Source organism: Salvelinus sp. IW2-2015, unplaced genomic scaffold, assembly GCF_002910315.2.
Source record: "Salvelinus sp. IW2-2015 unplaced genomic scaffold, ASM291031v2 Un_scaffold37, whole genome shotgun sequence".
Lineage (NCBI taxonomy): Eukaryota > Metazoa > Chordata > Actinopteri > Salmoniformes > Salmonidae > Salvelinus > Salvelinus sp. IW2-2015.
Window position 1 is genome coordinate 421,046 of NW_019942507.1, and position 18,415 is coordinate 439,460.

The 18,415-nt window shown below is 43.1% G+C and overlaps 1 protein-coding gene and 1 pseudogene across 1 annotated transcript in view; one reads left to right on the forward strand and one right to left on the reverse strand.

Annotated features, from left to right (window-relative positions):
- Positions 1 to 9,140, reverse strand: part of rps6ka5 (ribosomal protein S6 kinase, polypeptide 5) — a 36,782-nt gene extending 27,642 nt beyond the window's left edge. The window contains 5 exon segments of the mRNA XM_024135039.2: positions 330 to 431; positions 788 to 903; positions 1,252 to 1,470; positions 1,596 to 1,667; positions 8,859 to 9,140. Coding sequence (XP_023990807.2) covers positions 330 to 431; positions 788 to 903; positions 1,252 to 1,470; positions 1,596 to 1,667; positions 8,859 to 8,928 — 579 coding nt within the window. The 5' untranslated portion in view covers positions 8,929 to 9,140.
- A 4,596-nt stretch (positions 9,141 to 13,736) lies between these two features.
- Positions 13,737 to 18,376, forward strand: LOC112068044 (proton-coupled zinc antiporter SLC30A1-like; annotated as a pseudogene).
- Positions 18,377 to 18,415: the final 39 nt, after the last annotated feature.

An 18,415-nucleotide genomic window follows, 5' to 3' on the forward strand; every position in this document is an offset into this window, starting at 1 on the left:
TCGCAGTATGGAATCGCAATACACATCGTATCGGCGCCTAAGTATCGTGAGAATATCGTATTGTGAGATCCCTGGCGATTCCCAGCCCGTGTAAAAACCCAAACCGGTCCGTGCATCAATACCGGTATAGTCAAATACAGTACATTGCCCGGCCCTACTCATCCATTGACTTAGAGGGATGGCGTTGCGAGTGTGAATGCACCCTAATACTGTAAGTAGTCTAACCATTTTAAAAGTCCAACACTACAAGCACAACTCTCCTCTGTGTCTTAACGTTCACACGGATCTATGGGGTAGGCCCCGTTGCTCCAAACATCTGTAATACATACCTCGTCAAACTCTTTGCTCAGGCCAAAGTCTGTGAGCACTATGTGCCCGCTGGAGTCCATGAGGATGTTCTCCAGCTTCAGGTCTCTGTAGACTATCCCCAGCTAGAAAACAGTCAGGCGATTACAAGGCTCGACTATGACAACGATGTAGAATCAGCAGCCAGAAATTCAGCCAGAAAGTATTTCAGGGGCGATTTCCCCAGACACAAACTAAGCATAGTCCTGGACTGAAAAGCGTGGTGAATCTCCAGTGAAATAGCTTTTTAGTCCAGGACTTCGCTTAATCCGTGTCCGGGGAACCGGACCTGAAAGTATGACAGTTGTGATAACACAGTGTGATGAATGATTGAGGACACGGCATCATTTGCAGCTGCATTTAGGCTACAACTATTGTACCTTAATGAAGTACAGGAATGACAAAACAATGAAGTGCAGGTCTACAGGCACCCCACACTCACCTGGTGTAGATGCTCCAGTGCCAGCACTATCTCTCCACTGTACAAGGCTACCTCCTGCTCCTTGAACCGAACCCTCTGCACCAGGTGTGTGAAGAGCTCCCCACCGTTCACATAATCTGTCACAATAACAATGAAACGGGTATGAACGAGCCAGGTTGTCATAACTCCGTGATATTACATTTCAACATTGCCGGTATACTTCCAGAATTCTACGGGTCAGTTCAGTTCACTGTAGGACAGGTGAAAAGTCTCACTGAAAACGCAGAATTTCTTTTCGTAACAATCTTGCATTCTGCTACTTGATATTCGTACTTCATATACTTCATACTCAATGTCTTCATTGTAAAAGAACAACTTTCTGGAAAAGACAGAACGAGAGAGATCGAACGAGAAGAGAGAGTAAGAAGAAGAGAAAGGGACAGAGAGAGAAAGAGAGAGCGAAAGAGAAGGAGAGCGATCCCGACCTAGTATGAGGTGCAGCTTGGTGTCCGTCTGGAAGGCGTAGTGGAGGGTGACGAGGAACGGTGACTGTCTGATGTGTTCCAGAACCTGTCTCTCTGTGCGTGTGTGCTCTGCTGTCTTGGCCTTCTGTATTATTGTGGCCTTCTTCAACACCTTCATGGCGTATAGTTGCCCTGCATTGTGACCGCTCACTTTGCGCACCAGGAAAACCTTGCCATAGGCTAAAAAAAAAAAAAAACATGTTTGTTTTTTTAACTCAGCAGCCAAAAGCTGAGATAAAATGAATGCACCTTCTCAAAAACTGACAATTTCCAGCACTGGATTGGCTTTTAGACCTGTCACTCACCTCCAGTTCCCAGCACCTTTAGCAGCTCAAAGTTCTCGATGCCCACCCTCTCTATGTGGCCAGTCAGGTTGGCTGTAGAAAGACAAAGATGACAGACAAAGATGGTAAGATCCTTAGCTGACAAACAAGAAAGCATCACGAATGCTTAACAATACACACCAGGCCTAGAACATTGGCCTGGATCGAAAAAATACATTTTAAAAAATGTATCTCAATGCCAAAACTGATGACTTCTGCATTATTCAATGTTGTTATCCAAATAGCGTTAGCCTAATGTGTGTCACTGGAGTGAACACAACTCTGAAAGCAGAGTGAGCAGCCGTTAAGGGTAGAGTATCTAGGCTAAGCCTCGGCTGACATATGTGCATGCATGGCATGCGTGAGACGGAGAAGAGTGCATAGCAAGTACGCAAGCAAGAGTGAAGGTAATCTGTGAGTTTGAGGGTGTGCTACTAGCCCTGTAAACGATGTTCGATGTCGGGTAGCATGGGAACGCTCGAGTGTGTTATGCTGGCGTGAACACACATCTGTGTACATGTCTGTAAGCACACAGAGCAGAGCGGGCATGCTCCTTTAAGATGTGCGTGTTGATCGTAGCGAACACATTCCTGCTGTCTCACAGACAAGACAGAGACACACAGAGAGTCTTCGCTCTCTCGCTCACTGCGGAAGTGCAACACAAAAAGAGAGTTCACCATTGCACAATGTGTATATCAATTCCATCCTCGCACTCTCAGTCACCACCTCAGTAGACACTCACTGATTGACTGACTGGCTGGCTGTAAGCCCCAGAGCAATGCATGTCAGGCTGTCTGCCACTAACAACATGGAGGTAAAGAGGTTGCATAACACCAATGACTGACAGCCCAGCCAGGCATCCACTCAAGGCCCAGTCCCATTTAACTGTTTATTAATAGATTTTGAGTGGGTTGGGTATTCTTTCCAGCCAGACCCCCGCCTCAAAGCTAAAGGCTATCGAGCTGCTTCGTAAGTAGGCCTGGAGGCTCATCATGTGCAGGATCTGGTAAACTTGTATTCATATTATTATGAACTGGGATTGTTTTGTCCACATCAAAGTGGCCACCTCAGAGGTCCGATCATACCAGGGATTGACATTAAAAAAAGGTGGACTCGGCGAGATGATGCAGAAAATAAAATGGCATAGAGCACCACAGGGGAGGTGTCATAATACCCATGAAACCTAGCGGTCAAACAGGGAAATGGTTCCAATCGTTTCTCCACCATTCATTTTTCCCATCGGGGATTTAGAAACACTTTTGGGTAACTTCGACCGACTTCTATGCCTGAGCTGTGGGCTTCTAAAGACGAATCATTCAGCACTTCAAGTTTCAGTGAGCACAGCCCCCAGGGTTGCTATGTCCGCGATTTTCCGTACAAATTGGCCTACTTTTAAATTGCACCACAGCCCCCATGGCATTTCTCTTTTTTTTTTTTAAATCTATACATTTTTTTTAATAATAATAATTTTGGGGGGGTGCTTATATTTGTCCTGTTACACACAAGTGTGTAATGGAAATGTATTTTGTTTCATATCCCAACGGCCCCTGAGGATACCTGCAGTGCCACCACTGTACAGTACCCTTAGAGCGATTATGGTTAAGTGCCTTGCTCAAGGGCACAGCGACAGATTTTGTTACCTTGTTAGCTCCATTATTCGCACCAGCGACCTTTCGGTTACTGGCCCAAAGCTCTAACCTCGAGGCTACCTGACGCCAAAGGATCTACACATTGGCCTGTAATCAAACCCGGGCCTCCCGCGTAGCCTGCGAGAATTATAACACTGAACCACCAACGCACCGTTACCTGCTGCTGCTGCTGACCACCAGGCAGTGAGGCAGGCTGCTGCTGACCACCAGGCAGTGAGGCAGGCTGCTGCTGACCACCAGGCAGTGAGGCAGGCTGCTGCGGACCACCAGGCAGTGAGGCAGGCTGCTGCGGACCANGCTGCGGACCACCAGGCAGTGAGGCAGGCTGCTGCGGACCACCAGGCAGTGAGGCAGGCTGCTGCTGACCACCAGGCAGTGAGGCAGGCTGCTGCTGACCACCAGGCAGTGAGGCAGGCTGTTGCGGAGCGAGTGGCAGGGAGGGAGGTAGAGGGCCTGAGGGGTCTGTGTGTTCTGAGAGGCCGCTTCAGGCAGCTGAGTGAGCGAAAGGAGAGCTGCGCCAGCACGTCATGACAAGTGATGTGAGAACAACGAACTAACAGCATTAGCTCGCTACGGTGCGTTCAGAAAGTATTCATACCCCTTTACTTATTCCACATTTTGTTGCGTTACACCCTGAACACAAAATTGATTTGTTTTCTCACCCATCTACACACAATACCCTATAATGTAAAAAGTGAAAGTGTTTTTAGAAATTTTTGCAAATGTATTGAAAATGAAATACAGAAACATTTAATTCACATAAATATTCACACCCCTTCGCTATGACACTCCAAACTGAGCTCAGGTGAATCCAAATTCCTTTGATCATCCTTGAAATGTCACTTCAGCTTGATTGGAGTCCACCTAGGCTGTGGCCAATTCAATTGTTTGGACATGACTTAGAAAGAAACCCATCTGTCTATATAATGGTAACACAGTTGACAGTGCATTTCAGAGCAGAAACTATACCATGAAGTCCGAGGAACTGTCCGTATATCTCCGACATAGAATTGTGTTCCAGTCATAAGTTTGGACACACCTACTCATTCCAGAGTTTCTTTACTTGTACTATTTTATACATTGTAGAATAATAGTGAAGACATCAAAACTATGAAATAACACATATGGAATCATGTAGTAACCAAAAAAGTATTCTACTTTGAAGAATCTCTAAAATATATTTTGATTTGTTTAACACTTTCTTGGTTACTACATGATTCCATGTATGTTACTTCATAGTTTTGACGTCTTCAATATTATTCTACAATGTAGAAAATAGTAATATAAAGAAAAACCCTGGAATGAGTAGGTGTGTCTAAACTTGACTGGTACTGTACATATAATTTTCACATTAATTTATTAAACAAACAAAAAACATGAAATCTCAAAGCTACCCTTTTTTGATTTTGTTCAGTTTCAGACATTGTTTGGAAAAATATAATCTACAAGTACATAACATTTCCAGTGGACTCTAGTAATTCTGATGTTCTGATAAATGTTGTGACCACCAGCAGAGTGAATGGTAAATGGATTCAAAGGGAACTCCCTCTGCTGGTGATTTGATGAACATGCAATCCTAAAAGGAGGAATGTGATTGGTTAATAATGAGTTGATTTGTCAATGTTTATGTATAAAATGGGTCGGATTTGGAAATCTAATGTTTAAAGAGAATATAGTTTCAAAAAATATGTCTAAACATGAACAAAATCAAAAAGGGTAGTTGAGATATTCATAATGTTGAATAAATGTAAAAATGTGCATTTCAGAATCTAAACATACTCCAAGTTCGAGTACACTATAAGGAGTAGGCCTGTAATGACATGTACGGTTAACGGATCATAAGGGAAAAGGGGATACCTAGTCAGTTACACAGCTGAATGCATTCAACCGACATGTCTCCTGCATTTAACCCATCCCCTCTGAATCAGAGAGGTGCAAGGTCTTAGAGGCGGCGTGTATAGGTCTACAAAGGGTCTACAATGGCCACTTTCATCATGATAAAAAATATATATACGGTTTGTGATATAAATGTAAAAATGCAGGTCCAACCTCCCAATTACATTTCTATGTGAGAATAGACAGAAAAATCGGACACCAAAAAATATTTTCTCCTCTCACTGGCGTGGAATCGCCCATATATGCCTTAAGTTTACAAGAATATAGACTTTTCGCCTTCATTTCACACCAAATTCGATGTGCTCCGAAAAACAACGTTAGTGCTCATGGGGCTTTTTACATGGAAATGCCCCGTATGAGAAGAGAGCAAACGTTATGCAACTTCACCCATTAAAACATCATGTCTAAAAACAACATACAAGGACAGGGCACCTTGTAAAAAAATAGGCTAATAAATAGCCTGCCCTACAGCAGTCCTTCCTATCTAAAGCAGAACAGACAGAGCCTTGAGCAAAAACCAGACTATTTTCAGCCATCCAATTTATTTCTCTCTCTTCATGACCCCTGTTTTTAAAGACCCACTTGATTTATTACTCCTGGCTTCAGTGGTGGAAAAAGTACCCAATTGTCATAAGTAAGTAAAAGTAATGATACCTTAATATAAAATGACTTAGGTAAAAGTACCTCTGTAAAATCCTTCTTGAGTAAAAGGCTAAAAGTATTTCGTTTTAAAAAGACTAAAGCATCAAAAGTAAATGTAATCGCTAAAATATACTTATGTTTAAAAAGTTAAAGTATAAATTATTTCAAAGTCCTTATATTAAGCAAACCAGACGGCCCCATGTTCCTGTTTTTTATATTTACGGATAGCCAGGGGCACGCTCCAACGCTCACACTTTAGTGAGTCCGCCAGATCAGAGGCAGTAGGGATGACCAGGGATGTTCTCTTGATAGGTGTGTGAATTAGACCATTTTCCTGTCCTGCTAAGTATTCAAAATGTAACGAGTACTTTTGGGTGTCAGGGAAAATGTATGGAGTAAAAAGTACATCATTTTCTTTAGGAATATAGTGAAGTAAAAGTTGTCAAATGTAAATAAAGTACAGATAACCCCAAAAAACACTTAAGTAGTACTTTAAAGAATTTGTACTTAAGTACTTTGCACCACTGCCTGGCTTCCTGCATGACAACTTGTTTCTGTGTTTTACAACTGGCTATGGCATCAGAATCAACCAAACTGTCTTCTAATCAAGAACAGGGGCATATTATATTAAGGCACAGCGTGGAATATATCACTTCACTTTATATACAGATACATTCGTAGCCATCATTTTTTGTCTTGTGCAGTGTGGATGGGCGGAGGGGGGGGAGATAGACAGAGAAACAGAGACAGAAAAGATAAGCGAGAGAGGGAGGCTAAACAAGCCCATGTCTTCACTCTCACACAGTATGGGCTGCTACTCTGCTAAGGAACTGCTCAGATACAGTGCATTCGGAAGGTATTCAGACCCCTTGACTTTCTCCACATTTTGTTATGTTACAGCCTTAATCTAAAATGAATTAAACTGCTTTTTTTCCCACTCATCAATCTACACATAATACCCCATAATGACAAAGCAAAAAAAGGTTTTTAGAAATGTTTGCAAATTTATAACAAATCAAAAACTGAAATACAACATTTACATTAGTATTCAGACCCTGTACTTTGTTGAAACACCTTTGCCAGCGATTACAGCCTCAAGTCTTTTTTTGGGTATGACCCTACAAGCTTGGCACACCTGCATTTGGGGAGTTTCTCCCATTCTTCTCTGCAGATCCTCTCAAGCTGTCAGGTTGGATGGAGAGCGTCGGTGCAAAGCTAAATTCAGGTCATCCAGAGATGTTCAATCGGGTTCAAGTCCGGGCTCTGGCTGGGCCACTCAAGGACTTTCAGAGACTTGTCCCGAAGCCACTCCTGCGTTGTCTTGGCTGTGTGCTTAGGGTCATTGTCCTGTTGGAAGGTGAACCATCGCCCCAGTCCGAGGTCCTGAGCGCTCTGGAGCAGGTTTACATCAAGGATCTCTCTGTACTTTGCTCTGTTCATCTTTCCCTTAACCGTGACTAGTCTCCCAGTCCCTGCCACTGAAAAGTATCCCCACAGCATGATGCTGCCACCACGCTTCGCCATAGGGATGGTGCCAGGTTTCCTCCAGACGTGACTCTTGGCATTCAACATTTCTGAAAACCTGTTATCGCTTTGTCATTGTGGGATATTGTGCGTAGATTGATGAGGAACATTTAATTGATTTTAGAATAAGGCAGTAACGTAATAAAATTTTGAAAGAAGGGGTCTGAATACTATCCAAATGCTAGAATGTGCCAATAGGATCTCGCTAGCTCGTGCTTGGCTCTGCCCATCTACTTGCTTGTTCTGCCCACTATGATACATTTTCTCCCATTGGAAACGACAGGCTCTGGTCTATCTGGAGGTAGTTATACAAATCTTTGAATGAATTGTGCGGAAAACGATTGGAACCATTTCCGTGTTTAACCGCTACGTTTCATGGGTATTATGACTCATACTGTGGTACTCTATGGGGCCACCCTCCCTTCTAGAGGAAAAATGGGAAGGTCAGCATAATGACAACATTTGAAGTAAATAAAGATCAAATTCTTAGTACAGGAAAAAATGGGGAAATTACACTTGCAATGAATGATTAGGCTACATTGCAACATCCTCCAATGATTGATGGGTGGCACAATACAAACTTGAAATACAGACAGTGCAGTGTTCAACTGAAACTGAACGCTGACAGCTGTCACTCAAGGTTCTCGACCCTGAAAGCCATGGCATAGCTAATGTCAGACTGCAGCACAAAATAACCACTATGATTTAACACACACGATGCAGATGGGAATAGTACCTACTGTTGTAACTACCCCATAACAAGGCACAACTTAAACAAGCCACCACAAATGGAAAACAGGCTTTTAAAACGCCTGACACAAACAGCTAGCCATTACCCAACCCTCCTGTCAAGCGCTCTTCGGTGTTATACTTCAAACGTTAGCTAATGTTACAGAGTGTTTGATTTTCTCTAACTTATTTTTGTGCATTTGTTTGAATGATAGCTAATATCACCGTTTAAAAACCTGAGCCATTTTAAATAGCCGCCAAAAGCATGCATGACGATGGTGGGTATAATTTGTGTCACGTTCCAACAGGAATCTGTAACAAAAACTTCGTGAAGTAACGTTACAAGATTGCCAACAATCAACGCATACAAAGTAGCATGATCAATTCACCTAGCTAACTAGTTGCCGAATAGGCATCAACTCAACACGTAGTTTATTCTTAATGTTTGTCCATAGGCTACCAGAGTGAGGACAGACATTTTTCGGAATAAACGTGGTGAGTGAAAAACAATGAAATAGCCCACTCCCTACCCGGTATCTTATTCTGCCGCTATACAACTTTGTATGCGTTGTTTGTTGGCAACCTAGTTATTTACGAAGTTGTTTATACAGATTCCCGTTGGAACGTTCCACAAATGATGCCCACCCTGCGTGACGACGGTCAAGTTAGCTTGGCTAGCTAGGTTAGCAAGCACTTTTCGCTGCCTTTTTTGGACTTGACCGGCTGCACTTGCAAACCGCAGCGGCAGACTAAGTTAGCTAACCGGTTCTTTAGCTAATCACTATTAGCTAGCTAGCCAACTTACCATTTTTCAGCTCATGTTTCACAGTAAACAGGTCACCTTCTCTAGAAGATCCTTCCATCGAAGATGGCATTGTATTCCAAATGTGCCCAAAATATAAACTTGCTTAGCAAACCATCAACATAGCTAAGATAGTTTGAAATTACAGAACCACATGTAACGTCAGCTAGCTATATCTGATTGCAATGTGGTGATGAGCATTGAGGGAAAAGGTCTGGTTAGCTTGCCAAGCAAGACAAAAATGTGTCTACAAGATAGCGTGGGGGGCGGGTAACCACTACTACCTTCACGACCAAGTCCTCCTGCAGCTGTGATTGGGGTTGCTATGTGGAGTTTTAACATCTGATTGGTCCATTTTGCTATCCATGACAGAGAGGCCCTCCTTCCTGCCCTCTTATTGGTCAGACACTGACAGCTGAAATCAGGGTCCTCCTTCTTACAAGACCAGGGCTGAGGGTCTGCCAGCTGATCTAACAAAATTATTGAGCATTTAGATTTTTTTCTTTATGAAATATAGAGGTACAGAGAACAACAACAGCATCACATACAATGGTGTAGTGGAGAGTACATTTTTTGGCCCAAAAGTTTACCCACCTTTTGCAGAAAAATGTACTATAAGTATAGGGAGCGTGATTTTTTTCTCACAATGACGGTATTCAGGGTTTACCTACTACTTTTTTGTACCACTATACCACTGAACACAAACATTTGCAGTATATCTGTAGAAAGAAAATGTCTGCCATGAAACCAGAAACTTAACTTGATATGCCACTCCCTTATGCCACATATGTCAGGCCTAAGAATCATGGAATGATTAATCAGCATCAAGATTAGGCTATGATATTTGTTTTATATTAGGCCTATGCAAAACACTCAGCTCAAACTGTCACTGTTTCCATACTGTGAAAAGGGTTGCCTTTTGCCACCACCTTGTGGTGATGAAATGAAAATAAATATTGTTAATCAAAAATGACAATCTGATACAACTTGACCCATTTACACTAGGTTAGGATGTGAATGCTACTGTACATCCAGTATAGCATCCAGCTCAGAGTTATAACCATTTACATTTTAGCAGACTTAGTGAGCGCATACTTTTTCAACTAGGCAAGTCAGTTAAGAACAAATTCTTATTTACAATGACTGCCTACCGGGGAACAGTGGGTTAACTGCCTTGTTCAGGGGCACAACAACAGATTTTTACCTTGTCAGCTCAGGGATTCAATCCAGCAACCTTTCGGTTACTGGCCCAATGCTCTAACCACTAGGTTACCTGCCACCCCTCATACTGGTTCCCCATGGGAATCGAACCCACAACCCTGGCATTGCTAGCACCATGCTCTACCAACTGTCCAGCAGCTGGCTCAGAGTTACATCCAGCATCTGGCTCAGAGTTACAGTACATACAGCATCCAGCTCAGTTACATCCAGCATCCAGGAGGATATAACTATGAGCTGGATCCAACACACTTTAAAATAAGAATCCCCCAATTTGTCATGCCAAAATAAAAGTGATGCCATTTCCAATTTCAAAACAATAGTCCCTCGATTTGTCATGGGACTATTACTTGTTTTTCAACAGGACAATGACCCAACACACCTCCAGGATGTCTAAGGGCTATTTGACCAAGAAGGAGAGTGATGGAGTGCTGCATGAGATTACCGGGCCTCCACAATCACCCTACTTCAACCCAATTGAGATGGTTTGGGATGAGTTGGACCACAGATTGAAGGAAAAGCAGTGCTCAGCATATGTGGGAACTCCTTCAAGACTGTTGGAAAAGCATTCCAGGTGAAGCTGGTTGAGAGAATGCCAAGAGTGTGCAAAGTGGTCATCAAGGCAAAGGGTGGCTACCTTTAACACTTTTTTGGTTACTACATGATTCCATATGTGTTATTTCATAGTTTTGATGTCTTCACTATTATTCTACAATGTAGAAAATAGTAAAAATAAATAAAAACCCGATGTAGCAGCCAAGATTAGAGGAGTGAAACCTGGGGACAGACAGATTACTCTCCAACACCAGATACATAGATAGAGAGTCCCACTTCTACATACAAATTATCAAGTTCTCTGAAAAATGTACATAAAAATATAGCTATGTGGTGTGTGACATACAGTATATGTGCATCGATGTCCACAGAGGGATCGAGGGAGAGCATGGAAGGTGGGGACACTGCGTTGAAGGGTGTCTGTGCTGTGGGTATTGGTGAGGTTGTAGTGTTCAACACAGGCACTCTTCAAAAGTCCAGTCTTTTTTACGCTGCTGCTACTCACTTTTTATTATCCATGCATAGTCACTTTACCCCTACCTACATGTAGTACATATTACCTCAACTAACCTCTACCCCCGCATATTGGCTACCTTCTTCACAAATGCAGGTGTGCCAAGCTTGTAGTGTCATACCCAAGAAGTCTTATGGTGCCAAAGGTGCTGCAACAAAGTACTGAGTACTTATGTAAAGGTTATATTTCAGTTAGCAAACCTGTTTTTGCTTTGTCATTATAGGGTATTGTGTGTAGATTGATGAGGGGAAAAAACTATTTAATTAATTTTAGAATAAGGCTGCAATGTAACAAAATGTGGAAAAAGTCAAGGGGTCTGAGTAGTTTCCAAAGGCCTACCCCCATTTCCCCTCTAACTATTACCATATGTTCATAAAAAAATATTTATTTGCAGGTTTTTGTTCTTTGTTGTCAGTTATATTTCAAACTGCTTAAACAGTGGTAAATTCATTTCCTTAAACTAAACTTTGTGTTAATGACCATAGCCTGTAATTATTAAGAAAGGTAAATTCAACAGACAGACCATGATCTCCTCCAGGACCTGCTCTGAGATTCCTTGTCTTCAGGATGCAATCAAACAGCATAGGTGTCACGCCCTGACCTTAGAGAGCCTTTTTATTTCTCTATTTGGTTAGGTCAGGGTGTGATTTGGGTGGGCATTCTAGTTTTCTATTTCTTTGTTGGCCGGGTATGGTTCCCAATCAGAGGCAGCTGTCTGTCGTTATCTCTGATTGGGAATCATACTTAGGCAGCCTGTTTTTCCACCCTAGTTTGTGGGATGTTGTTTTTGCACTGTAGCTGTATAGCCCTGCAGAACTTTACGTTTGTTTTTTGTTTTTTGGTGTTCATTCGAAAATAAATTAAGATGTACACTTTCCATGCTGCGCTTTGGTCTCATTCTGACGACGGCCGTAACAATAGGTCTACTGGTCTCATCTTCAACGGATTTTCTCCCTAATACTCTCTCGTATTTGTGAAGATTGCTAATTCCATGAGTGCATTTTTTTTAAGTAAGAAAATATTTCCGAAAAAAATACATACAATTTTTTATAAACTAAAGTAAGAAATAGTAACACAATAACGAGGCTATATAAAGTTTGGGGAGTTTCTCCCATTCTTCTCTGTAGATCCTCTCAAGCTCTGTCAGGTTGGATGGGGAGAGTTACTGCACAGCTATTTTCAGGTCTCTCCAGAGATGTTCAATCAGGTTTAAGTCCAGGCTCTGGCTGGGCCACTCAAGGACATTCAGAGACTTGTCCCGAAGCCATTCATGCATTGTCTTGGCTGTGTGCTTAGGTTCGTTGTCCTGTCGGAAGGTGAACCTTCGCCCCAGTCTGAGGTCCTGAGAGCTCTGGATCAGGTTTTCATCAAGGAGCTCTCTGTACTTTGCTTCGTTCATCTTTGCCTCGATCTTGACTAGTCTTCCGGTCCCTGCTGTTGAAAACAACCCCACAGCATGATGCTGCCACCACCATGCTTCACCGTAGGGATGGTGCCAGGTTTCCTCCTGACGTGACTCTTGACATTCAGGCCACCAAAGAGTTCAATCTTGGTTTCATCAGACCAGAGAATCTTGATTCTCATGGTCTGAGAGTCTTTAGGTGCCTTTTGGCAAACTCCAAGCGGGCTGTCATGTGCCTTTTACTGAGGAATGGCTTCCGTCTGGCCACTCTACAATAAAGGCCTGATTGGTCGAGTGCTGCAGAGATGGGAGAACCTTCCAGAAGGACAACCATCTCCATAGAGGAACTCTAGAGCTCTGTCAGAGTGACCATTGGGTTCTTGGTCACCTCCCTTACCAAGGCCCTTCTCCCCCGATTGCTCAGTTTTGCCGGGCCGCCAGCTCTAGGAAGAGTCTTGGTGGTTACAAACTTCTTCCATTTAAGAATGATGGGAGGCCACTGTGTTCTCGGGGACCTTCAATCCTGCAGAATTTTTTTGGTACCCTTCCCCAGATCTGTGGCTCGACACAATCCTGTCTCGACGGTCTACGGACAATTCCTTCGACCTCATGGCTTGGTTTTTGCTCTGACATGCACTGTCAACTGTGCGACCTTATATAGACAGGTGTGTGCCTTTCCAAATCATGTCCAATCAATTGAATTTACCACAGGTGGACTCCAATCAAGTTGTAGAAACATCTCAAGGATGATCAATGGAAACAGGATGCACCTGAGCTCAATTTCGAGTCTTATAGCAAAGGGTCTGAATACTTATGAAAAATAAGGTAATTTTTTAATACATTTGCAAACTGTGTAGATTGCTGAGGATTTTTTATTTATTTAATCCATTTTAGAATAAGGCTGTAACGTAACAAAATGTGGAAAAAGTCAAGGGGTCTGAATACTTTCCAAAGGCACTGTATATGAATTTTAAAATATAGAAGGGTATTTATACAAGGCCTGTATTATACTCATCATTCAGGATTCTTACGTTTAGTCTGGATACCAGTTTGTGCTAACATTCCACTACTTGTACTCCATGTCATATGCCAAATATATGGCACAGATTACAAGGAGTAGAATGAAAACACAAATCAGGTCTTATTTTCCATACAGAAATCCCCAATAAGGACAACCTTGAGGTCCACAGGAATGCAGGGTGTTTTCCTCCACATCCTAGGTGATGCCCTCGGCTCTGTCATCATTGTCGTCAACGCTCTCATCTTCACCTACATGTGGAAGCCTTGTCATGCTGGAGAGACCTGTGTCAACCCATGCTACAACAGCCATGACTACACTAACCACCAACAACAACACTTCAATGCTACGCTGGTCACCATCCTTGGTAGTAGTACCCAGACTACAGTGCACCTCGCTGGGCCTTGCTGGCGGCTCTACCTCGACCCCATACTCTGCATCATCATGTTGGCCATATTGCTCTATACCTGAAGGAGTCAGCCCTCATCCTCCTGCAGACTGTTCCAAAACAGATAAACATGCACCGGCTGCTGGGGAGGGTCAGGAGCCTAGATGGTGTGTTGGCTGTCCACGACTTACACATCTAGCAGCTGGCAGAGAGCAGGATCATTCCCACAGCACACATCAAATGCTTCCTACATGGATGTGGCCAAGCAAATCAAAGGCCTCTTTCATGGAGAGGGTATCCATGCCACAACGGTTCAACCAAAGTTTATTACCGTTAACTTTGTATCTGATACACTGAACAAAAATATAAATGCAACATTTAAAGTGTTGGTCCCATGTTTCATGAGCTGAAATAAAAGATCCCAGAAGGTTTCTGTACACACAAAAATCTTATTTCGCCAAAATGTTGTACATTGAGCATTAATCTTTTGCCAAGATATTCCATCCACCTGACAGGTCTGGCATGTCAAGAAGTTGATTAAACAGCATGATCATTACACAGGTGCACCTTGTGCTGGGGGACAATAAAAGGCCGCTCTAGAATGTGCAGTTTTGTCACACAACACAACGTCACAGATGTCTCAAGTTTTGAGGGAGCGTGCAATTGGCATGCTGACTGCAGGAATGTCCACCAGAGCTGCTGCCAGATAATTGAATGTTACTTGCTTTACCAAAAGTACCCTCCAACGCTGTTTAAGAGAATTTGGCAGTACGTCCAACCGGCCTCACAACCGCAGACCACGTGTAACCGTGCCAGCCCAAATCAAATCCAATCAAATTTTATTGGTCACATACACATGGTTAGCAGATCTTAATGCGAGTGTAGCGAAATGCTTGTGCTTCTAGTTCCGACTGTGCAGTAATATTTAACAAGTAATCTAACAATTTCACAACAACTACCTTATACACACAAGTGTAAAGGAATGAATAACAATGTACATATAAATATATGGATGAGCGATGGCCGAGGAGCATAGGCAAGATGCAGTAGATGGTATAGAGTACAATATATACATATGAGATGAGTAATGTAGGGTATGTAAACATTATATAAAGTGGCATTGTTTAAAGTGACTAGTGATACATTTATTACATCCAATTTTTTATTATTAAAGTGGCTAGAGATTTGAGCCTAGGACCTCCATACCCGGCTTCTTCACCTGCGGGATCGTCTGAGACCAGCTAACCAGACAGCTGATGAAACTGTGGGTTTGCACAACCAAAGAATTTCTGCACAAACTGTCAGAAACCGTCTCAGGGAAGCTCATCTGCGTGCTTGTTGTCCAGGGTCTTGACCTGACTGCAGTTCTGCATCATAACTGACTTCAGTGGGCAAATGCTCACCTTTGATGGCCACTGGCATGCTGGAGAACTGTGCTCTTCACGGATGAATCCCAGTTTTAACTGTACCGGGCAGATGGCAGACAGCATGTATGGTGTTGTGTGGGCGAGCAGTTTGCTGATGTCAACGTTGTGAACAGAGTGCCCCATGGTGGCGTTGGGGTTATGGTATGGTCAGGCATAAGCTACGGACAACAAACACAATTGCATTTTATTGATGGTCATTTGAATACACAGAGATACCGTGACGAGATCCTGAGGCCCAATGTCATGCAATTCATCCACCACCATCACTTCATGTTTCACTATAATAATGCACAGCCCCATGTTGCAAGGATCTGTAAACAATTCCCGGAAGCTGAAAATGCCCCACTTCATCCATGGACTGCATATTCACCAGACATGTCACCCATTGAGCATGTTTAGGATGCTCTGGATCAATGTGTTCGACAGCCTGTTCCAGTTCCCGCCAATATCCAGCAACTTTGCACAGCCATTGAAGAAGAGTGGGACAACATTCCACAGGTCACAATCAACAGCCTGATCAACTCTATGCGAAGGAGATGTTTCGCACTGCATGAGGCAAATGGTGGTCACACCAAATACTGACTGGTTTTCTGATCCACGCCCCTACCTTTAAAAAAAAAGGTATCTGTGACCAACAGATGCGTATCTGTATTCCCAGTCATGTGAAATCCATAAATTAGGGCCCTAATGAATTTCTTTAAATTTACTGATTTCCTTATATGCACTGTAACTCAGTAAAATCTTTGAAATTGTTTCATGTTGTGTTAATTTTTTTGTTCAGTGTATTTACGTGTGAGCTCTCCTGTCGGACGCAGTGTGGCCCAAAGCTGTGCTGTGGAAGCTTTGACAGAACAGCGCTAAGAGGACCGGCTGGAGAAGAGGTTGTTTCCTCTCAGTATCACTCAATACAACACCAGTCAACCTCAATACAACAGTCACCCTTTACAGCTACCATCAAGCTAACAGCCACGCAGAGCCCCAAGCCTACCATTTATACAGAGGCAGAATCCCCATTGTAATAATGAACGTATCTATACATTGGGAACTTGAAAGTTGTCGAGAGGTTTAATTTCACTTTATAGCACACTGTATGCCACAGCAGGAGGCATCGAAAGTGATACTCGTCCAATTGCATTCCTAGTGTCTGGGTATTCTGCCTACTGTGTCTATGTGAAGGAGTTGGTGTAGGCTGAGAAAACAAGAACTATTACAGCCTCGGCCATGGCTTTATGAGCTCTTTAGTTGCCGTTGTCATTGAATAGTACGTCACAATTGTGTCTATAGGCTTTGCAGACAACTTGAGTATGCAACTCTTATAATCGTGCCATTAATTAGGTCACTGTATTTACAACAATACTGTGCAGCCGTATTCATCGACCTGGCCAAGGCTTTCGACTCTGTCAATCACCACATTCTTATCGGCAGACTCAACAGCCTTGGTTTCTCAAATGACTGCCTCGCCTGGTTCACCAACTACTTCTCAGACAGAGTTCAGTGTGTCAAATCGGAGGTCCTGTTGTCCGGACCTCTGGCAGTCTCTATGGGGGTGCCACAGGGTTCAATTCTCGGGCCGACTTTTTTCTCTGTATACATCAACGATGTCGCTCTTGCTGCTGGTGATTCTCTGATCCACCTCTACGCAGACGACACTATTCTGTATACTTCTGGCCCTTCTTTGGACACTGTGTTCACTAACCTCCAGATGAGCTTCAATGCCATACAACTCTCCTTCCGTGGCCTCAAACTGCTCTTAAATGCAAGTAAAAACAAAATGCATGCTCTTCAACCGATCGCTGCCCGCACCTGCCCACCTTTCCTTCCATCCAGCATCACTACTCTGGACTGTCCTGACTTAGAATATGTGGACAATTACAAATACCTAGGTGTCTGGTTAGACTGTAAAACTGACCATCCTACCGATCCTTGACTTCGGCGATGTCATTTACAAAATAGCCTCCAACACTCTACTCAGCAAATTGGATGCAGTCTATTACAGTGCCATCCGTTTTGTCATCAAAGCCCCATATACTACCCACCATTGCGACCTGTATGCTCTCGTTGGCTGGCCCTCGCTTCATATTCGTCACCAAACCCACTGGCTCCAGGTCATCTATAGGTCTTTGCTAGGTAAAGCCCCGCCTTATCTCAGATCACTGGTCACCATAGCAGCACCCACCCGTAGCATGCGCTCCAGCAGGTATATCTCACTGGTCACCCCCAAAGCCTATTCCTCTTTTGGCCGCCTTTCCTTCCAGTTCTCTGCTGCCAATTACTTTTTTGCAAAAAATCACTGAAGCTGGAGACTCATATCTCCCTCACTAACTTTAAGCATCAGCTGTCAGAGCAGCTCACAGATCACCGCACCTGTACATAGCCCATCTGTAAATAGCCCATCCAACTACCTCATCCCCATATAGTATTTTTTTCTCCTTTGCACCCCAGTATCTCTACTTGCACATTCATCTTCTGCACATCTATCACTCCAGTGTTAAATTGCTAAATTGTAATTACTTCGCCACTACGGCCTATTTATTGCCTTACCTCCCTAATCTTACCTCATTTTCACACACTGTATATAGATTTTTTTCCTTTTGTTATTGACTGTACGTTTGTTTACTCCATGTGTAACTCTGTGTTGTTGTTTGTGTTGCACTGCTTTGCTTCATCTTGGCCAGGTCGCAGTTGTAAATGAGAACTTGTTCTCAACTGGCCTACCTGGTTAAATAAAGGTGAAATAAAAAAGATTTTCAAAAACAATACAAACAAACAGAGACCATTCTCAGCTGTATTAGGATTCTGTTCTCATGGTCTGGAACACACACCCACTCACAGACCAAGAGGCAAGGACCAAATACCTCCTTTTCTTTATACTGTTATCACTTTGATACTTGCTAAGCAACCGTTTGTGAAATATTAAACTCTGTTGTGTACAAATTTCCCCTGTTTCCATCTGTGAGTAGGAATGTGCGTCTAGGCTCAAGGATCACAACTTGACATAACCACCATAGTGGCCCACTGAGTATAAAGACAACACTGAG